The sequence below is a fragment of the Saprolegnia parasitica genome (assembly GCF_000151545.1).
Source record: "Saprolegnia parasitica CBS 223.65 unplaced genomic scaffold supercont2.17, whole genome shotgun sequence".
Taxonomy (NCBI): Eukaryota; Oomycota; class Saprolegniomycetes; order Saprolegniales; family Saprolegniaceae; genus Saprolegnia; species Saprolegnia parasitica.
Window position 1 is genome coordinate 438,571 of NW_012156411.1, and position 20,897 is coordinate 459,467.

The following is a 20,897-nucleotide window of genomic DNA, read 5'->3' on the forward strand; positions in this document are numbered from 1 at the left end:
CGAAATGGAGAAGATCTGGGGCAAGAAACGAGAACTGCTGCTTCGAGCATCGGATTGGCTGAAATTATGCCAACTTTGTCGCGATTGGTTGATTATTGAGAGCCTCGCTTGATTCGCTAAAATAGGTCGAGGGATCGCCATGCGATTGGCCCCACGACAGGTGCCCATGTATCTACCACACTATTTCATGATACCTACGGAAATCTTCCTAGCGAACGCATGGGGTGCATAGTGTGCGACCAAATATGCATGAAGATATAATTACGAAGATGAAACACGTATATCGGATTGCTCGCTTCGTCAAGCTCCTAGTCGTCGTACGAGGCTGCGCCTTGGCAAGGAGCAACCTCGTACAACTTCACTGCAAGGAGTCCTTGCAGTGCAGTCTCCAACCCAGCTTCACACTATTTTATAGACAATATAGGAATGTGATTGGACAAAAGTTTGTGTTTGGTAGCCAATCCACGAAGGGATGCCGTACCAACGCGCATATATTGCATGAAATAGATGCCTCGCATTGGTCCAAATGACGTATTTTAAAACTCGTTGGCCAATCCGGCACCGTTATCGGGCGACGCGATGGCCAATTGTATGCAAGTCATCTGGCAGCGGCAACATGGCACCGGCGACGACGCACCGGCCCAAGACAGGTCGCCCTCCGCACGCCGTCTGGGCCCACTTCATCAAGGGCGAGAAGCGCAACGGGTCCCATCACCACGTCTACTGCCGCTACTGCTCGGACGCCCAGGCGCAGGCTCTCGCAGCACCGGCCAACCCTGCGGCGGGTCCGTTGAGCATCGAGGCCATTCGCGGTGTGCCCACCAAGATGCTACGCCACCTCAGCATCTGCATCTACTGCCCTGCCTCGACGAGAATTCACATTCGCTCGATGGCCGACGAGCACGCGGCAGGTCCCAGCCGCAAACGCCGGCGCACGCCCGAGCCCGAGGCCATGGTGCCACCGCAGCCGCTGCTCGACCTCTTGCTCAGCGACGGCCCTGTGCGGCCCAGCGCACCGCCTGTCGCGAGCGAAAAGCGATCAGCGGCCATCGCGCTCCCTCCGGACGATGCACTGGTGCAGGTACTAGAAGCATCTACGGTTCGGTCGATGGCCGACAGTATCTAGGTCGCGCTCGGTGGGCACGTGTCGTGGGCGTGGGTTTGGAACCCCGACGTATCGAAGCTATTGACAGTCAATGTGCCCGACCCGGACGTGCTCTACGAACGTTGCTTGCGCCACCGAGCTGGCGATCCGCCGAGCATGCCTTTTGCGTCGCTCTCGGTCGCGTCCTGGACGTCGCTTTGCTCGCGCGAGTTTACCATTGCGTGCACGCTTCAGTACCTCCACAGCTGCACGACGATATCCATCGCATCGATCGCGCCGACGCTTGAGGCGTGCCTTGCGCACCTGACGGGCGTGCGTATTCCACGTCCCAAAATTCCCATTTTTGACACGTTGACTAGGTCGTGGCCTCCAGTCCGCCGCTCGTGGCCATCCTCGTCGACTCGGCACTGCTGCTCGAAGCGGCCATGGCTGCGCTGCCGCAGTGCACGGTTCTTTTTGTACTCGCGCGCTCCTTCGACTCGTCTCGGCAAGTACGTTCCTTACATCGAGCGGCCCGAGGCAACCCGTCGCCAAGAGCTGGCGGGCGATGGCGGCGCATGAGAGCGATGTCAGTGCTATGTGGTCGACGCTGGACGCCGCGCATGCCCGCCTCGAGGCACCCGGCGTCGTGTCGGGTCGAGACGCGCTGCTTGTCTATTTACACCTAACCCGCGCACAATCCTCGTGGCCGCTGCTGCCATCGATTCTCTCCAAGTGCGACGGCCGCCTATGGCTCCTTGCGTATGCGCTGCATACCGCCACCGACGTACACGATCCCTTTGGTATCGTGCAAGGCGCTGACGTGTCGCGTAGGTCGACCTTTTCGAGCACTGGCTTCACGTGGGCGCGGCGGTGCGCCACTACGCCCTGCAGTGGCACCTCGACGCCAACGCTGTCGTCACCCATGTGCTCGAGCTTCGGCGCGGCCAGTTTCCGTTTGATAGCGCGACAAAAGCGCTGTACGCCGAGGATGTGTGTTCCTACTACGCCTTTCTCTCCGAGTCGCACCCCGAGCTCCACGCGTTTTGCATCCGGTATCTCGGATCGTTCGTCTCGCCAGCACCATCCTCATAGCAATTCTATTAGGCTGTTTAGCATCGCGCCGGCGTGCGCGCGCTACGAGATGGTGCTGCCAGGGCTTTTTGACGCCGGCATTAGTCCGTTCCTCGCCCGTATTGACATTCCCGCGCAAGCGCAGTGCGCCATCGTCAAGTACAGCGAGCACTCGACCAAGGTAGCAGACACTTGCCATTCCTCGTCTTCGCAGACGACACATGTGTAGCGCCCGAGTGCATACGCGCCCCAAGTGCTCTCGGTGGATGATTGGCTGCAGCTGCGACCAGAGATCCAAGCCTTTGTTCAATCCGAAGTCGACGCGTTTGCGACGCTACCCATAACCAGCGCCAGCGTCGACTTGACGGTCTTCTCCAGCTGCGACGACGAGGCGTGATGAATGCAACGTCGTGAACCATTCCCGTACGCATTCTTGATAGAAATATGAACGACAAATATGCGCCGCATCACGGACATTCAAGGAGACCTAGCTATGGACATGCCGACGCTGCTGTAAAGCTCGGTGATTCCAGTCGGCCACCATCGGTAGGCTTGCAAAGGGTGAAATACGAGGAGCAGGATGCTACGATGCCTGATGCATTTGTCTCTCCATGGTGATGTTCAAAGTGGATCGGAAAGAACACCAGGCACGAAATATCGACCAATGCATCGGTAAAATTAGTGAAGAGCCTACTCCATGTGCCTTTACATTACCATGTCATTTATCGCGCACGTCAGCGAATACGTGGAATAAGATTTGAAAAGCTCGATTCATGCAGCATCACTGTGTAGAGGACACTTGGCTGTGCTTTGATAATGTAAAATCGTCCTAACCATCAGTGAAGAGGTTGATAATGCTAGGATAGTGCTAGATTTCGTTGCCAGTATGCCACTCCTTCGCACAGGTTGCTTAGGTTTATGTGCCTCGATTTAATCCAATTAAATCGCATAAAATACACGGCGTCGAGGTCGTGCTCTCTGCCCGGTTGGCCACTTTTTAGAGGTGTCGAACTAAAGGCTTATGGTACATGCCTAAGCTTTCTCAGTCGATTTGGCACTCCATACGCCTCCCCATGGTGCGTCGACTTCAACTTCGACGCGCCTCGGATCACCCAGCAACTCGACGCGCTGCGGAATTCTACTTTGACATGCAAAGCCATCCCATGCATCAGTGAAATGGTGAAGAGACTACGCTATGTGCCTTTACATTAGCATGTCATTTGTTGCGCAAGTCGACGAATACGCGGAATAAGATTTCGAAAGCTCGATTCATGCAGCATCACTGTGTAGAGGACACTTGGCCGTGCTTTAATAATGTAAAATCGTCCTAACCATCAGCGAAAAGGTTGTTGATGCTACGATTGCACCAAGTTTGCTATTTAGCATGCAGCTCCGTTGCTTGGTATGGCGTAGATGTTGCCGACTCGATTTAATGCAATAAAATCGCACAAAATACACCTGGGCCTGGTCGCCCACGCCCCCAAGAAATTTTGGAGCTGTTCTATCGGGAAAAGATCGGCGGTCCGTGCCACAACTTTGTCTGTCGATATGGTACGTCATACGCCTCCCCATGATGCGTTGCTTCACCTTCAACGCGTCGCAGAGTCGCCCAACGAGTACGCTCGTGGTTACGTCTTGCGTGGGAAGGCAAGCTTGTCCAATGTTGCGGTAGCGAGTTCGGTGAAGGACTGCACTACACGTGCCTTTAATAACTTGTGCCGAGCTCAAAGACCGAGTAGAGTGTGCCTCCGAGCGAGACGAGATTGCTGTCGTATTTTTCTCTAGTGAGAAACGCCGAAGGCGGCAAACATACGCCTGACACAGACTGCGCCTGACATGCTACCCATGAGAGCCATGCAAGAGCTTGCGACGAGAACGCCTTGAATCGCTTTGTCTTGGTCCGAAACAAAGCAGTCGGGGAGGTAGCCGTAGATCGATAGAAAAAAGCTCTCGTTGCTATTGTAAGGTCGCGCTGGAGGCTTAGAGAGCAGAGTCTAATATAAGGCAAATCCAAAAGTAAATTACAAGAGCTCGCGCTTCTCGCGAGCTCGCTTAGTCCGCCGGCGATCGGCCGCCGCGCTAGCAGCCAATCGTGGTGCTAGTACACTGTAGCGATCTTGCGCGGCTCAGTCCGTGGCTTACCACGGATACGTGATGCCATCTTGTCACCAGATGGCCAGTCCGACGACCGACGGTTACGGCGGTCAGTCGTTACAGCTACCGGTATCAAGTCTCGTCAGATGCGGGCCATAGACGATGACCGCTACCAGCGTCGGCTCGACTTCGGAAAAACAGCGCTTGTCACCGCTACGGTACGCTTGAGCCGGTGCGAGACGAGGTAGATTGCCACATACGCGATCCAGATCTAAGAACCCAATGGCACATCAATAAGCGATGATAAGAACTTGGTTGTACTGACCTGGGACTGTAGAAGCCAATGCCCACGGGTGCTGTACACCTGGACGCCGAGTCTGGACGTCGTTTTATTGCGCTGGAGAGTGCGGTTGTCAAGGCTTGGTTCTTGTTGGTTGATTGATTTGGCTGTTACCGATGCCGCTAAACGATTGCAGCGCTTTCTGATGGCTCGATAAACTTGTCTTCTTTTCGTTGGTTGATCTCGTTTTCTTTGGTGGTTGCGATCGGTCTTAATGATGCGGTCTGGTGCTTGGTTGTCACTGATGTCGCTGGCTAGTGATGGGCCCTCGTCCCTCGATTTCTCAAGGTGTTAACTCTGCATGCATCTCGTTCTGGAGATGGTGCTGTGCATGTCAATGAGCTACTTGACCGCGTGGGAGAGTTGGCTTTGGCGCTGCGGGGCAACGAGGCTGAACATAGAGCTGCTGGACTGCATAATGCTTGACTAATTATGGTTTCTTCTGGTTTAGGTCGTTGTGACGAGGTCGTCCTCGCACCGTGTGACGTCCTCTGCGACGTAGATATGATGTGGCTGGAAACGCCGGTTTGCGGAGCTTCTGCCTGCCCCGACCGCCGCGGACGCAGCCGTTCGCCAGTGGTTTCACTTGCTGGGCGGTTTGAAATAACACAAAGTCCATCTTGTTTGCGGGCACTTGCAAGCTCTGGGCTCTGTCGATGTCAAAGGTCGCGCCGTTTCTACAGGACTGCCGCGTCTATTTCAAACGGCAAAACGATGCGCAGCACCAAGGTGACGCCAGGCCCGTGCCGCGCCTCGGTGCTGCATTCGCACTACAGCATCAAGCACCACCGTGGCCTAGCTGTCACTAGCCTTCTTCTCTCTGCGTCCCTCGTCGCCATGGTATCGCGGGATGGGCGCCCAGAAACATTCTCATGCTTGTCTCCTCCATGTAGCCCTTTCAAGCCTACATCTCAGAAACTCTGCCTTGGGCAACGGCACTGCCCGTGGCCCACGACCTAAGTAACCTCACGGTCTTCAACCAAACGGCTCTCGCCACGCACCAAGCGCTCTACTCGCACTCGACGCTTCCTGATGGCGCGACGTACGTTTTCGACATCGCGCGCAACGCCCACGTGTGTCGGCACGTCTTGTCAAGTAGTAGCCGCAGCCCCTTGAGCCTTCCGGGGGTCCTTTTCTACGGCCGCGCGATGGTCGACCTGTGGCAGTCGTTCGCCAACGACTCGGCCAGTGGTACATGGCATCAGCGGGGCACGTGTACGCTTGTGCGGTTCATCACGGTGCCACTATCGCACCAATGCATCTGGCTCTCGATAGACAACCCTCTCGACAGCGCCGAGTATACGCTGACGTATGTGCTGACACAATACCCTTACCCGGCGCTCATCTGGTTCAAGTTTTTGTGGCGTATTGGCTCGACGGTGCTGCTGCTCACATTGCTCTGGCGACGCTATTTTAGCCCGCTCATGGGCTTGGCGCACGACCTCGCTGTGCGTGGCCACCGCAACGACTTGATGCCGGAGCATACGTGGCGCTACGAGCTGATTGCGGGCGACCCCACCGCCCCGTTACTCGTCGATCCGTTTGTGGTCGGCGCCTTTTTTGTTGATTTTACGCTCAGTCCGCACATGGTGGCGGTCGCCATGCTCCGATTGCTTCAAGTAAGAGACGTTGGCGCGTTGTGCAAGGCGGTCCTCTATCTCTTCCGCATGGTAATACACACCTTGTGCTGCCATTTGCGATTTTGAAAATGATTTTCTTGTAGATTTGGTTTGCCTGCTTTTCGCTTGTCGCGGTCAACAAGCTGCTCAAGCGCTGCCGACTCGAGCACGTCTTTACTGAAGTGGACCCGACGTGGCTCGGCCTCGCGGTGCTGGTGCTTGGCCCGTCGTTGTGGGTCATCAACGTGGCCGTGCCGTGCTTCTTGGATGCCTATCGCTACCTTCTCGTGTGCTTCTATATGACCAACGGCCTTGTTCAAATTGAAGTCGCCGTCGCGGGCGCGGTCTATATTCTGATCATTGCCATGATCCCGCTCTGCTTTGGCCTGCGTCCAACACCATTCTGTCGGCGCCGACGCGCGCGGCGTGTACGCTACAGCAGTTTTTTGTACAACTCGGCAAAAAATCGCCTTCTGTTTTCGCTCGTGCCGGCGCTGCGCGGAGAAGAGAACAAGAATTTCGGTGGTTCCATCTACCTGCTCTTTCGACGCTGCGCCCGCGCCAAGGCTTTTCCGGTCGTCAACACGCGGGGGGCCGACTGCTATCTTCTCTGCTACTGCGACAACCAAGTACACACCAGGATCCGTCTCAGTCTTCTGGCGCATCTTGACCTTCAGAGCAGCGACAGTATTGTCGAGATTGTGACAGGTGCGAGTGCCTACTGCTTCAACCACCTTGTGATCCCCGACCACAACGCGGCATCGATCAAAAGACATTCCGACCGCAGCTCCTGTGCCCCCTTCACGCGTCGCCCTGGTGCATGTGACTGCTACATCGAGTGTCAACATCTCGTGAGACTCGTCGCTACACGATCGATCGATCTTGTAACTTTCTAATCTCCTCATCTTCACCTCCTATTCCCCACCTACACCAGAAAGGTCAACTACACCCTGCCCCAAGAAAACACGAGGTTCACTTGAGGATTCCTTTAAATATACATTTTTGTTCTCGTCCACAACGAGACGGGTAATAAGGAATGTCAATACTAGCCGTGTTTTGTTGGACATGAAAATTTTCTGCGTGGTAAGACAAGTGGTGGTGGGAACCAAAGAAAAATGTGAGAACGTTCCTGGTACGCGTACTATCTCGTGCTTTTTGACGATGCCATCTCCATCGATCACTAGACAAAATATGTACTAGATGTGTCAATTATTTTGGAACCGAGAAGCGCTTCAGAAGAATCCAGTTATATGCACCAAACGGACGGCAGGGACGGTTTGTGGAGCTGAAACGAGGTCACGCCTTCTTTGCTCGTCTCGACCAGCTCGTTAAAGTGGTACGACGTGGGCGTCGTGGCGTTGGAAATCGTGTTCCCGCGTGTGTCGAGGGAGCTGAGGAAACTCAGGCGCATCTTCTCGCGCAGCTCGCCGCGGTGGTAACACAGCACAAAGCAGTCGGCGCTCCGAAGGCTGAACGTCGGGCAGTTCTTGAAGCTTGCGCTGGCATGGTACGCTGCGTATACGGTGCCGCCGCTCGTAATCATGTGAATGTTGTTGGTGCGAAAGGGACGCAGAAGCGCGAGAAGGATCTGATTCTTCCAGTTGTTGTAGCGGTGGCTGCTGTACGCATGTTTGCGGCGGCGTAGACACCAAAAGCATCCTAGTCCGCACGCATGAAAACCATGAAAAATGCACTTGCCTTGTACCCCAGCACTGGAAACGCGGTGCGAGGAAACCATACACCACTGGAAGCACCGCGATAAGAACGGTGTAGGCGGTGCAGCCGACAACGAGCTCGTTCTGCTCCGAGGTGTTTTGTTGCGGCACAAGGCACGTAAACATCCACTGGTACAAGGTCACGAGGAAGCCGACGTTGCCGCTGAGCCACGAGATGAGTGGGCCATAGAATGCGATCGCGATCGCCACCAATGTCGGGTCAACCTCGGCAAACGCATGCTCCTTCTTCCACTTCTTCAAACAATACGCCGTGACGCAGAGGCCACAGTAGGCAAACCACACCTATGCAATAATTCAATGCAGAAAATGTCTACAATATGGGTACCGTCCGCGAGAGGTAGACAAACGTCACAAACATCACGTAGAGGTCGCCGTTCTGGACGCGCGCAAGACCGCAATGCCAACGTTGCCCGTGCTCAGCCACATGTCGATCAAAAACGCGGTGGCGACCCACGGATCCCGGAGGATGATGGCGGTCGGATCGCCCAGCACGAGCTCGTAGCGCCACTCGACCGCGCTCACATCGGCCTTGTGGCCACTGGTGCGCAAGAGACGTTCCAGGTCCACGCAATGCATGTAGTAGTGCGTCCACATGCGATAGAGCACAAAAGCCGTGTTGCCGAGGCGGTAGACAAATTTGAACCAGAGGTAGGCATCGAAGCGCGTCGCACTGTACGAGTAGGTGAGTGTGAAGAGTCCGTCGGAGGCGTTGCGTTCTTGGATCGCATCGCCGGCCTCGAGCCAGAGACACGACCGGCCAATCTCAATGTTGCAAAAAAGATCATAAAAACACGAGCCGTTGTAGTGCCATGCCGCAGCCGAGACATTCGTCGCGCTCGCGAGGCTACAGACGAGGTCGATCTGGGCGTCTGTGTAGTAGATGACGCCGGGAAGCCCGAGGAGAAACGACTGCAAGCACGACGCCCTATGGATCGGCGCTGGCAGCGCAATGGCTTTTCGAAGCACTTGGACGTCGTTGATGGCATCTTCAAAGTACGACGTGCCGGGCACGAGCGTGCGGGCGTTGTACAAGCGCTGGTTTTGCGCCAGAAAATCCGAGTTGAACGCCGAGTAATTGGCATACGACGTGTTGAGGAGCGGCGGCGCGGACCACGGAACATACTCGGAGAGGTACGCCTTCATCGGCTACATCCATAGTACAGACTTTGTAACGTGGCGACGAGATAGCTGTGGTACCATGGAGGCGATGTTGAAGAGCATGGCGACGCTGATAACCAGCGCGATGCGGTTGCGACGCAAGCTGAACCTGTGCACGTCGGCCCAGGCGGGCGCGCTCACGTCTGCGACCTTGGCCATTTTTGCACTTTATACAAACGAATGCTATCTTGAGGGGGCGTTGCGCTGTTATTTCAAGCGTGAAACCACGCTATGAGGACGTGGAAAGAGTGCTGCTTCTGGTCAACAGGATCCTGAAGTCTATCGCTGCGTCACAGCCAGATACCCGGACCGTGTGATCGACCTGGTTACCACCATGAACGACTTGTGATGGCGAACTGCGCACCAACGCGGCTTTCGGCTCGACAGAAAATGCATTTTAGACGCCAGGAATGTACATGGGTAGCGTATTCGGATCGAGAAGCGCGACGCGTTGCAGACACACGGACGGGCATCGGGACCGAGCAAGTGCCAACTGGACCGAACCGGCGACGCCCGCAGCACGTTGCATAATGACACAAAACCGGGGCGTCGTTGTTGTTGAAGAGATAGACGTTTCGTCGCGTCAATCAACACAGCAGTGCTGGCTGTAAGCTCAATGCAGGTAGATTGTCGCATACTTGCACGAAAGTATTAGCATCGTGCGCGGGGATGCCGGGACAAGCGTCAACGATCGCCTCGGTCAGCGCAGTCCAAAGCTCCTTGTTCTGCGCCATGGCCATGAGGTCCGTGAGATCTTTGACATTACTGAGGCGCTTCTCGAAAGACGGGACGGTGACCAGGTCGGCGTCGAGCACACGTGGCAGCGTCGTCATCGATACTCACGCATCGCGAGGTTGGCCGGGATGTTGGGCGCGCTGCGACGGATGCGACCTTCTTGACGAGAGTGATATGGGATTTGCGCAAAAGTGATCCTGGCGATGGGCTTTTGAGTCAAAAGCCCAGGCTTGCCGATCTGGATGCTAGGCGTGTGGATAACACAGGCCGCAATGATGTACTTGCTTTCCTCGCTAAGCAACTCCCTAGCGATATTCCTCATTCAAAGCAATGCGATGGCCCTGCGCTAAGGCCTCTCATCTGTAACTCTTGCGACATGAAAAAGCCTCGCGGTGATGTCGACACCCTAAACTTAGCCTTTTTGATGTTTCGCGCCAAGGTGGCGGCGAGCCCGACGCTTGGCATCCTCAAACTCGCAACACGACGGCGCTATACGCTTCGGCATGACCCGTGCCTCTTCGTCACGAGCCTCTTCATCTCGGTCTCGATGATCATCATGGTACACACGACATTTCCGTATTCCTATCTATGACCGTAATGTACTTAGCCGCTCGAAGCGTACGTCTCTGAGATGCTGCCGTGGACCTCCCTCGCGCCGTTCAACCCGCCGTTTGCGACCTTTGCCGAGTTCAATGCCACGACACTAGCGACCGTACAAGCGCTCTACAATCGAGATACGCTGCCTGCCAGTGGGCGCTCGCTATGTCGCCAACCCGGAGCGCAACAGCTACGTGCTTCGTCGCCTCGTTTGCCCTCTCAATGATTCGTCCATGACTGACGGCTCGACACAATGCTTGGCGTCCTTTCTGGTGGGATTACCCGGTGTGCTCTTCTATGGCCCCGCGATGAACGATTTACTGAGTACGTTTGCAGCGTCGGGGGACGCGACGACCTCCGGCACGTGCTTGACGGTGACCTTTCTCTCGCTCCCAATCGCCAACGAGTGCTTGTGGCTTCAGCGCGGAAACGACTTGGCCATGACGAATCAAAGCGAGGATTTTACCTTGACGTTTGCGCTGACGCAGTACCCGTACCCGTGGCTGCTCTGGCTCAAATTTGTGACGCGCGTCGTCTCCACGAGTGCCATTTTGCACTGCCTTTGGTTCAAGTATTACCGCCACTACTTTTCGGTTGCTCGCTTTCTATGCCGACAATTGTCCTTGTCGGCGGTGTTTACATTGTGCTCGTGGCCTGGCTCCCGCTCTCGTACGGATTTGTCGCCGGGTATCTCCGTTCTGGTACGCTATTTTTCATCCTTTTCGAGCCTTTTTCATGCATTTTTCAAACGTTTTTCGTGCATATATCGCGCTTCTTGCATGCTTTTCGGTACATTATGTGTGAATGTTGCGTGACTGTTTTGGGTTCGCCGAGGCATTCTGATAAACTCTAATACGATAGGCAAGCCCCGGCACGGCGCGCTGACCAATTTTACCAAGTACGCGAGCTTCCAGTACAACTCACTCAAGAACTGAGCGCTCTTTACTGTTTCACATCCGGTCCGCGGAAGCGACGCCATTTCGGGCACGTCGTATGGCGGCCTCATGTATGCACTATTCGATTGGAACCCGCGGTACAAAGCGGCGCCAACCATGAACCTCCGCGGCGCCGACTGCTTCCTCCTCTGCTACTGCAACGACCACCTCGCGTCCAGAATTCGACTCAGCCTCCTGCACGCGCTCGACTGCAATCTCAGTGACCCGCAACTCGCAATCCGCATCAACCCAAGGCCCTCACTGTACCCTGCGAACGCACTTGAGATCACGCGACTCGCGTCCGAGAAAGGGTCGTTGGACGAGGCATTGCAAATCGTACTCTCTCTACCGCGCAAGCCGTCACTGTGGTGCATCTAGTCGAGTGTGCGCACATGCCACGTAATGCCAAATTGATAAACGCGGCGGTTGTGGCTTGGCGCCATCTTCCACTGCATTGAGATTCTCAAAACGGCAATGCAGTGCAGATGAGCCCTGAAATGACTACAACTTTGCCGCCGCGACAGGTGACGGCCTAAACGATGCAGCCTTCTATCGTCTTGCCACCTGGTCAAAAGCAAATAGCTTTAGGGTTCTTCACATGACCCACCGAGGCTGCCAACCTCCTTCCCATTGCATTTCTCGGGTCGTCACCCATATTTCTGTCTTGTACTATGTGTCCACTCACCACGGAACGCTTTAGTCGTGTGCTGTTTATAGATCACGGTACGAAGCGTCTTTCTTTGAATGGGCTGCATCGACACCCGCGTCGGGCCAGAGGCGACAGTGGTGCGCTTCAGCGTACGGCGGAACCGCCCGGCCATGCTTGTGAGTCTCATCATGCTGCTCAATATACTCTCCATGGTACAAGTACACTCCATGCGCACCGTCCAGGCTTGACAGCGCTGTAGCCGATGAAAGCGTACCTGTCCGAGTTTCTTCCGTGGCAAACCGTCCCGGCTCTACCCGATGCGTTTGCCAACTATTCGATCTTTTCGAGTGCAACGCTCGCGTACCAGCAGATGCGCTACACCCCACTGACGCTGCCCAATGGCTCCACGTACTTTGATGATGCTGCCATGGACGTCCAAGTCCTCCGTGCGACGCTCAACTTGACCAATCATGCGCCAATGCCGTCTCGCGCCGACTGCTTGGCCTCGTTCGTACTGGGTCTGCCGGGCTTGATTTACTACACGCCGGTGCAACTCGACCTCGTCTGTGCCCTCGCCGCGGACGCTGACGTCAACGCGTCGACCTGGGACAAGGTTGGTGCGTGCTACATTGACAAGTTTTGTGCCATCGTCATTGGCCACGCGTGCGTGTGGCTCAACGCCGGCGATGCGGTCCACGGCGGCCAGCTCTCGCCACACGTGGTGACGATTACCTACACGTTTACAGGCACGCGCTTTCGCCAATGGCTGTGGTGGAAGCTCGGTTTCCGCTGCGCATTGACCCTCTTTGTCGGATGGCGTCTCTGGAAGCAGTACTACGCACACTGTCAACGCCTCCAAGCGCGCTTGACCGCGTGCGGCCACAGCGCCGATTTGAGTCCGAGCGAGTGGCGCTACGAGCTCGTGTTGGGCGACCCGACCGCCATCATCCTCATGGACCCAAGCGTTGCGTGCGCATTTGTGGTCGACATTTGGATCAGCACCAGCTCGGTCGGCATTGCGGTCTTGCGCGCGTCCCAGAACGGCGACCTCTACGTCATGTTTGTGACCTTTGTCTACCTCTCGCGGACGGTACAAATATTGTGTGAGAACATTGAAGACATTTTCTGCATTGAAGTATTGTGTAGGTGTGGTTTGCCTACTGCGCGCTCTGCGTCACATCGTATGGCTTGAAGAAGTGGAAGAAGGAACATGCGTTTACCGAGGTTGACCCGACGCTTGTGGCCGTCGGTGTCGCCATCTATGGCCCCTCGTCTCGTGGCTCAGCGGCAACGTCGGCTTCCTCGCGCAGTTGTACCAATGGACGTTTACGCTGCTCGTGCCCCGCCCTTGCTCGGCCAAGAGAACGAGCTCGGGCCGGGCTGTGCCATGTACACGCTACTCATTGCGTGCCTCCCACTTTGCTACGGCTTTGCCGTCCCGGCGCTGCGCCACCGTATACGACGCCATGCGATGTCATGTCTCATCTCGCGACTAGGGTTACGCAAGCATCAAGGCGAGGCGCCGAATTATGCGAGCCCGTTCTACAACAGCACCAAAAACCGGACTATTTTCGGCATGTTGGCGCCGTTCCGAGCCACAGCCGACGTGCATCCGATCGAAGCGACGACCCCGCGCGTTCTCGAGCGTGGAGGGGCCATCTACTCGCTCTTTTGCGACCAATTCGCGGTACAAAACTGCCCGACCATCAGCCTTCGAAGCGCCGACTGCTTCCTCCTCTGCTACCACAACGCAACGCTCGTGTCCAAGATACGCCTGAGTCTTCTCTGCAGCCTCGACTGCAACGCTGCGACACCAGAGCTCGCAGTCGAGAACGCCGGGGGCAAAGCCACTTCCATTGCCTACGAGATCACCCTTGATTCGAGTGGCCGACCTCGTATGTGTCAGCCCGCAGAAGCCCCCCCCTGGTGCATCTAAGTGGCCGACGATGTACGATAGTTGACACGACTGGTGCTAAAATTAGTGCTCTCATGCTATGTTTGTAAAGCGATCACTCATTTGCCGAGATGACGTGGCATGTTGGCTGACATGTAATCGTTATTGACAACGCCGGCATACAAGATCCTGTCTTGTCATGGCAGGGGTGTCGTCTGAAGACAGGCAGTCGAGTGCCTTGCGAAGAAGTCGGCCAGTGCAGTCAAGTGCACCAAATCTGCACATCTCGGGCAGTATCCTCATGTCGCAAGTCTTGAATAGAAAAGTCGTGGAAAACACTATTTATATTAATCAACTGGAATGCCCAAGGTCGTGGCTGTGGCCGGCCCCGCGCGCGAGTTTCGCGTGCACCGAAATCGCGGCGCATGGCTCCTTTGTGTTGTGATGCTGGCCAATCTCATCTCGATCGTACGTCTTCCTGTCTGTACAACGCAATTTAGGATGGTATGATGGTGTAGCCCGCACGCGCGTACCTTTCCGAGTCGTTTCCAGGCCTCGACCCGACCATCGATGCGCCCGTCTTTGCTTCGTTTGCGGCGCTGGAAAATGCAACGCTCACTGCCTACATGACCACGTACATCGACGTCTCTGCGCTTGGTTACCAGTACGACGACACCAACAGCATCTACGTTCTGCGTCGCACACTCAACATGTCGACAACGTCAACTACACTGCGCTGCTTTCAAGAGTTTGCCTTGGGTCTCCCCGGGCTCATCTATTACACCGCCGCCCAACTGAACTTTCTCTGTGCCTTCCTCGCCAGCGACACTCGGCTGTCGTACGTGAACCGCGGCTCGTGCCACGTCGATCGAAGCTGCGCTCTGGACATTGGCCACTCGTGCATTTGGCTCTCGCAGAGAAAAGGGGATCATCCCGACGTCTACATTCTCTCGTACGCGTACACTGCAGTCCGCTGGAACGATTGGCTCTGGATCAAGCTTTTCTACCGCATTGCCATCACGGGCCTCGTGTCCCAGCGTCTCTACAGCGGCTACTGGAGGCATGTGCGCGACCTCGAGATAGTCTTGCGCCAACATGGCCACTGCCCCGGCTTGGACGCACACAAGTGGCGGTACGAACTCGTGCTGGGGGACCCCACTGCGATCGTGCTCATGGACAGTTGGGTGGCTTTTGCTCTCGTCGTCGATACATGGCTGAGCACGAATACGATTGGTGTCGCAATCCTACTCGCCACCCAGGTAGACGACCTCTGGGCTATGTTTCTGAGCTTGGTGTACCTCTCCCGCACGGTACGACGATTTCTGTTCCTGGTTCGTCGATGGACAATATGACAATATTATCTTGAACAGGTTTGGTTTGCCTACTTTGGCCTCTGCGCAACCGCGCATACCTTGAAGAAATGGCGATTCGAGCATGCGTTCAGCGAGGTCGACCCCACGCTCGTCGCTGTCGCCGTCGCCATTTACGGTCCACTGCTTTCTCAACTGAGCGCGCATATGGAGGGGCTCGTGCGCTTGTACCACTGGCTCTTTGCCCTCTGTGTACCAGAGAACGCCGAAGCGCATGAGAACGAGCTCGGACCTGGCTGTGCCATGTTCACCCTCATGATTGGCAGCCTCCCGCTGCTGTATGGCTTTGCCCACCCGCGCTGGGCCCGCCGTACGTCTTTTGATTTGAGGCGACCGTACGTAAATAGTTGTAGGAATGCACGCGTGGAAGCGCAAGGTAGCGCCCGCTGTGCTACAGGATTATGCAAGTCCGCTCTACAACGGCTTAAAAAACCGCGTTTTTGTGCGCTTCCTATCGACGCTGCACACGCCGACACTGCGCGCAGAGGGCGGCTCCGTGTACGCTCTCTTTGCGACCAATCCGAGATACAAGAACTGCCCGACCATCAGCCTTCGAAGCGCCGACTGCTTTCTCCTCTGCTACCACAACGAGGCGCTCGTGACGAAGATACGCTTGAGCCTCCTCGATAACCTCGACCGCAACCTTGCAGACCCAGCTTTGGCTGTTCGCATTGCCTCTGTTGTCGCCACATCCAACATGAATGAGCTCGTACTCCACCCAAGTCAGCCACCGACGCTGCGACGTCCTCGGATACCGTCGCCGTGGTGCATTTAGTGACACACTGTCGTATTTTCTGATAAAACTGTCTTTGTTCAATGGGCATGGCAGGATCGAATCGAATTCGACTTGTCATTACACAAACTTTTGCAAGCTTTCATAACATGCAATGGACAGCACCATCGTCATTGTATCTGTTCCTCGACGTATGGCGCGTCGCATCGCTCTCATTCACACCTCCAGATGCCACGTCATACACATGTCATATCTATCAATAGATTTGCCAGAAAGGACAACATGACCAAGGTGGCGCCGACGCCAGCAGGTCCAGCCGTGTCGCTGGTCCACACGCGTTTTCAAGTGCGCTGGACGCGATCGTCGGTCGTTGTGAGCTTCCTAATGCTTCTCAACCTCGTCTCGATGGTACCTTCTCGCTACTGACTGCATCCACACATCACATTTGACGTAGCCGATGAAGGCCTACTTGACCGAACAGCTGCCGTGGCAGGGCGACAATACGCCATACCCTGTCTACGACTCGTACGCTGCCTTTAGCGCATCGTATTTGGCCGAGAACCAAGCGCGCTTCAACCGGTCCACGCTGCTACACCAGCGGTCCTACTTTGTCGACGACGCGTCACGCACAGATGTCATCCGCGTCGCTCTCGACATGCGCCGACGAACGCACAACAACTGCATTGAGTTTCTCCTTGGTCTACCCGGCCTCATCTTTTATGGCGGCCACATGCGCGACCTTCTCTGCAACTTTGCCGCATCACCCCGCGGTCACAATGTGACCGACGACCTGCGCTGGCATCGACGCGGTGTGTGTCAGCACGGCACATTTGTCGGTGCCACCGTCGGCCAACAGTGCATTTGGCTCACGACCGGCGACGACCTCACCGCAGATGACACACTTGGCGTCTTTACCCTGACGTTTATCTTTCAACTGCCCCGGTTTTATGTGTGGCTTTGGGTCAAATTCGGCTACCGCTGCCTCATTAGCCTCTACGTGGTCGTCCAAATGTGGCGCGAATATTACCGCCACTGCGCGTCCCTCCACACGGTCGTGCAGCGCTTGGGCCATACCGTACCGACGCCCGCATCCACGACCTGGCAGTACGACCTCGTGATGGGCGACCCGACAGCGCTCATCCTTCTGGATCCGATCGTCTCGTTGGCCTTTACGCTCGACGTGTGGCTCAGTATGGAGTACATGGGCATTGCCATGGTGCGTGCGACGCAAATCGTCGATCTGTACACGCTCTTTCTCGCGTTCACGTACTTTTCCCGCACGGTATGGATGCAAGTCGTCCATATTGAAACCTGCCAGTAGGTCTGGTTTGCCTATTTGGCACTGAGCGTCACGTCCAAGGTGCTCAAACGCTATGAAAAAGAGCACCACTTTGCCGGCGTCGACCCCACCGTTGTCGCGATTAGCGTCGCCGTGTACGTCATCCCAGTCGACTACCTTCAAGCCAACACCCGCATCGTGGATGCCTACTACTGGCTCTTCCGCATCCCGAGCCCGCGCGATACGCAAGACGAGCAAGTCGACGTGCTCTTTGGCTGCGTGCTTTTAACGATCTCGATTGCCTTCGTTCCTGTGCTGTATGGGATTGCCCGATCTCGCTGCCGTAGAATCGAGATCTCGTTGTGTCTCCTGAGTCTTACGAGTAGGGTCCACGCCGTCGTCATCGAGCCGCCGTGCCGCGTACAGTAGCCAAACGTACAACAGCGTGAAGGCGCGGCTCGTGCTGTACATCGTACGCTGCTTTCTACCGCCTCAACACGAAGCGCTCGCCGTTGGTGGCACCTTGTATGCCGTGTTTGACGCCAACCCGCGCTACAAGAGGTTTCCGACAATCAGTCTTCGGTCAGTCGACTGTTTCCTACTGTGCAAGAGCCACGGAGTGCCCAAACAAGCCATTCGTCTCAGTCTTTTGCGGAGCTTGGACTGCCACTTGATGAATCCGCACCTCGCGATCATAGACGACCGCACCAAGAGCGCTTCAAATGTCTTCGACCGGCTCGAGCTCACCGGCGCGACGATTTCCATACACCGGGGCATGGCGCGCACCACGTGGTGCATGTAACATACCGACCTAAGAACGTATGGCGATAAATAATCGAGTCTCGTCGTGAGCTCGCCCATAATTTTGATTTCTTCCGTACTAGAAACACACTATTAGCTTTAGGACCTAGTATATCATGGCTCACAGCGACAGAATCAAAGAGGGCGAAACATCAAACGCTGTTGCACCGCGAATGAAGCACAGATGTCACTGCCCATCCAAGGACGCTAGTTCTAGAGTGTAGCTTCCACGCCCTTGATATGCAACAGGATTTTAGTACTTTGGACATAGCTCTCGTCCTTCAACAGTAGCATTCTGAAATGCCACGCTCGGCAAGTGCCACAAGGAACACACGGAAGAAGCAAGATGAAAACGGCATATGCCGGTAATCCGTAAAATAACGAGAGGACTCATTTCAACAACAACAGTAGCATTCTGCGTGCAGAACGCCCACACGTTGTTGTCCCGCGCGCGCCACCAACCTTTTGAAACCGTCATGCGCCGTGGTGCTGCCACGTCATCCACCTAATGTTAGATGCAACCGCTTCACTCGCTCGATGTCGCAGGTCGCACCAATGCTATGGCACCTACCCTCGTCCTCTGGGTTGGATGCAAAGCGGCCTCTCGTCAACTCCGTGCGCTGGAACAAGATCTCGGTGCTTCTCAGTGGCGTCATGCTGCTCAACATCGCCTCCATGGTACACTTTATTTGTTGCCGAGATGGGCTCACGCAGCGGTGTAGCCGCTGAAAGCATACTTGTCCGAGCAAGTCCCGTGGCATGCGAGCGACGCGCCCGAGCCAGCATTTGCCAATTTTTCGGCCTTCAACCGTTGGTACCTCGCAATGAACCAAGCGCACTTCAACCGACAGACACTGGACCATGCATCGTCCTACTACGTGGACGACGTTACACGCACGGACGTCATTCGCGTGGCCCTGGATATGCGCGATGCGCTGCCCGAGGCGAACTGCATCTTGTTCTTGCTCGGCTTGCCGGGGCTGATTTTCTATGGCGGTGACTTTTGGAATGTCCTCTGTTCATTCGCAGCCACCGATCACCGGAATGCAACTCTTGGCGATGCCTTGCGCTGGGACAAGGTCGGTGCGTGTCAATACGGCAAGTTTGCCTCCGTGCTCGTCGGCCGGCAGTGCATCTGGCTCACCATTGGCAACGATTTAACGGGCACCGACGCGCTTGGTGTCTACACGCTCACCTTCACCTTTCAGCTCGGGCGCTTCGACACGTGGCTGTGGTGCAAGTTTCTGTACCGCGTCGGCCTCACCTGCTACGTCCTGCGCGTCATGTGGCGAGCGTACTACCGGCACTGCTTGCATTTAGCACGGACGCTAGCGACGCACGGCCTACAGCGACGCCCGACACGCGGCACGTCGTTTGAGGTTGTCATCGGGGACCCCACGGCACTCATTTTGCTCGACCCGATCGTCTCGACGGCGTTCACCTTGGACATTTGGTTCAGTATGGAGTACATGGGCATCGCCATGGTGCGCGCGACGCAATTCGTGGATCTCTACACGCTTTTTCTCGCGTTCATGTACTTTTCCCGGACGGTACGGCAACGATTTCCATCGCGGCATGGACGCCATGGTGGGTTTTGAATGTAGGTATGGTTCGCCTATCTCGCGCTCGCCCTCACGTCGCGCAGCCTCAAACGCTATCACAAAGAGCACTGGTTCGTCGAAGTCGACCCGACGATCGTTGCGGTCTGCGTCGCCGTGTACGCCATTCCAGTCGACTACCTCCAAGCCAACACAGTGATCGTCTATGTGTACTACTACCTCTTCCGCCTCCCATCGTCGGCCGACATGCAAGACCACCAAGTCGATGTGCTTTTTGGCTGCGTGCTGCTCACACTCCTCATTGCGGCGATCCCGATTCTCTTTGGCTTTGCACGCACCCACTGTCGCCGCGCGACACCGTCGGTCCCGTACGCGAGTCTCGACTACAACAGTGTTAAGAACCGACTTTTGTACAAGCTCATGCGATCGATCACGCTGCGCCGGGGCCTCGTCGACGAGTCGGGCGGGTCTCTTTATGCCGCGTTCGCGCGCGACGCTCGGTACAAGATGCACCCGACGACCAGTCTTCGCAGCGTCGACTGCTTTGTGCTGACCAAAAGGCGAGGTCGAACGACGCATCTCAAGCGTCTGAGCTTGCTCTCGAGCCTCGATCGAATGGCGTCCGATCCGAACGTGGCGATTTCTGTGGCAACGTCGGCGACGGCCGACCGCACGTTTGCCGAGCTTGTGGCGCACGACAGCAGCTTCCAGCTGGCGCTCGGAGCCGTACCGTCGCCGTGGTGCTCGTAGTTGCTGAGCACTTTGTACGACTGCTTCCAGTGTTCTGAGTCGGTTTTCCGCCATCGTGGCTCCTGTCCACGCCAAAGCAAACACGAGCGCGTCTCGCTTTCGCGACTAAGCATCAATCTATAGCTATTAACCGCTTTGCACGTTGCCACGTCATCCATGTCCATTTCTAGATGCCGTCGTCGGAATTTAAATGCCAGAACTGACGTCAATCGTGTCCGCGGCCGCCCCCTCGACCCGGCTCTTTCCCAAGCGGCAGCTGGTCATAACGTGGCACATGATGGCGGTCGTCATGAGCGCTCGCTCGGTCACCAACGTGGTTTCCATGGTGCGCCTTTCGATGCATACGCACCGTGAAGGATCGTAGTAGGTGTAGCCAGTCTCGACTACAACAGCGTCAACAATCGACTGCCTGTCTTATGCGTGCGGTCGCCGCGACGCCGTCGACGAGGCGGGTGGGTCGATCTATGCTGCGTTTGTCCACGACGCTCGA

At 56.0% G+C, this 20,897-nt stretch overlaps 10 protein-coding genes across 10 annotated transcripts; 8 read left to right on the forward strand and 2 right to left on the reverse strand.

Annotated features, from left to right (window-relative positions):
* Nucleotides 1-616: 616 nt before the first annotated feature.
* Nucleotides 617-2,640, forward strand: SPRG_05636 (hypothetical protein; the record flags this gene model as incomplete). The annotated part of the gene is made up of 7 exons (XM_012344352.1): nt 617-1,081; nt 1,127-1,417; nt 1,465-1,596; nt 1,641-1,871; nt 1,919-2,139; nt 2,192-2,339; nt 2,388-2,640. The coding sequence occupies 7 exons, from the start codon at nt 617-619 to the stop codon at nt 2,553-2,555; spliced, it is 1,656 nt and encodes a 551-aa protein (XP_012199742.1). The 3' UTR covers nt 2,556-2,640.
* A 1,223-nt stretch (nt 2,641-3,863) lies between these two features.
* Nucleotides 3,864-4,169, reverse strand: SPRG_19944 (hypothetical protein; the record flags this gene model as incomplete). The annotated part of the gene is made up of 1 exon (XM_012344391.1): nt 3,864-4,169. A coding segment is annotated over one exon (306 nt), but the record flags the coding sequence as incomplete, so codon positions are not given.
* Nucleotides 4,170-4,330: 161 nt separating this feature from the next.
* Nucleotides 4,331-4,527, forward strand: SPRG_05637 (hypothetical protein; the record flags this gene model as incomplete). The annotated part of the gene is given in 3 exon segments (XM_012344353.1): nt 4,331-4,381; nt 4,390-4,470; nt 4,501-4,527. Coding segments are annotated over 3 exon segments (159 nt in total).
* A 779-nt stretch (nt 4,528-5,306) lies between these two features.
* SPRG_05638 (hypothetical protein) lies at nt 5,307-7,037 on the forward strand (the record flags this gene model as incomplete). Its single annotated transcript, XM_012344354.1, has 6 exons — nt 5,307-5,432; nt 5,486-5,807; nt 5,868-6,262; nt 6,316-6,840; nt 6,889-6,948; nt 6,999-7,037. 6 exons carry the CDS (start codon nt 5,307-5,309, stop codon nt 7,035-7,037), a joined length of 1,467 nt encoding a protein of 488 aa, XP_012199744.1.
* A 420-nt stretch (nt 7,038-7,457) lies between these two features.
* Nucleotides 7,458-9,264, reverse strand: SPRG_05639 (hypothetical protein; the record flags this gene model as incomplete). Its single annotated transcript, XM_012344355.1, has 5 exons — nt 7,458-7,870; nt 7,917-8,229; nt 8,273-8,323; nt 8,353-9,093; nt 9,145-9,264. 5 exons carry the CDS (start codon nt 9,262-9,264, stop codon nt 7,458-7,460), a joined length of 1,638 nt encoding a protein of 545 aa, XP_012199745.1.
* Nucleotides 9,265-10,264: 1,000 nt separating this feature from the next.
* Nucleotides 10,265-11,750, forward strand: SPRG_05640 (hypothetical protein; the record flags this gene model as incomplete). Its single annotated transcript, XM_012344356.1, has 5 exons — nt 10,265-10,399; nt 10,448-10,552; nt 10,620-10,980; nt 11,299-11,350; nt 11,408-11,750. The coding sequence occupies 5 exons, from the start codon at nt 10,265-10,267 to the stop codon at nt 11,748-11,750; spliced, it is 996 nt and encodes a 331-aa protein (XP_012199746.1).
* Nucleotides 11,751-12,087: 337 nt separating this feature from the next.
* Nucleotides 12,088-13,957, forward strand: SPRG_05641 (hypothetical protein; the record flags this gene model as incomplete). The annotated part of the gene is made up of 5 exons (XM_012344357.1): nt 12,088-12,233; nt 12,281-13,111; nt 13,168-13,297; nt 13,332-13,475; nt 13,518-13,957. Exons 1-5 carry the CDS (start codon nt 12,117-12,119, stop codon nt 13,955-13,957), a joined length of 1,662 nt encoding a protein of 553 aa, XP_012199747.1. The 5' UTR covers nt 12,088-12,116.
* Nucleotides 13,958-14,270: 313 nt separating this feature from the next.
* On the forward strand, nt 14,271-16,060 carry SPRG_05642 (hypothetical protein; the record flags this gene model as incomplete). The annotated part of the gene is made up of 4 exons (XM_012344358.1): nt 14,271-14,383; nt 14,434-15,225; nt 15,286-15,595; nt 15,639-16,060. The coding sequence occupies exons 1-4, from the start codon at nt 14,276-14,278 to the stop codon at nt 16,058-16,060; spliced, it is 1,632 nt and encodes a 543-aa protein (XP_012199748.1). The 5' UTR covers nt 14,271-14,275.
* A 411-nt stretch (nt 16,061-16,471) lies between these two features.
* Nucleotides 16,472-17,726, forward strand: SPRG_05643 (hypothetical protein; the record flags this gene model as incomplete). The annotated part of the gene is made up of 2 exons (XM_012344359.1): nt 16,472-17,300; nt 17,340-17,726. Exons 1-2 carry the CDS (start codon nt 16,476-16,478, stop codon nt 17,724-17,726), a joined length of 1,212 nt encoding a protein of 403 aa, XP_012199749.1. The 5' UTR covers nt 16,472-16,475.
* A 1,196-nt stretch (nt 17,727-18,922) lies between these two features.
* SPRG_05644 (hypothetical protein) lies at nt 18,923-20,407 on the forward strand (the record flags this gene model as incomplete). Its single annotated transcript, XM_012344360.1, has 2 exons — nt 18,923-19,648; nt 19,703-20,407. The coding sequence occupies 2 exons, from the start codon at nt 18,923-18,925 to the stop codon at nt 20,405-20,407; spliced, it is 1,431 nt and encodes a 476-aa protein (XP_012199750.1).
* Between the last annotated feature and the right edge of the window lie 490 nt (nt 20,408-20,897).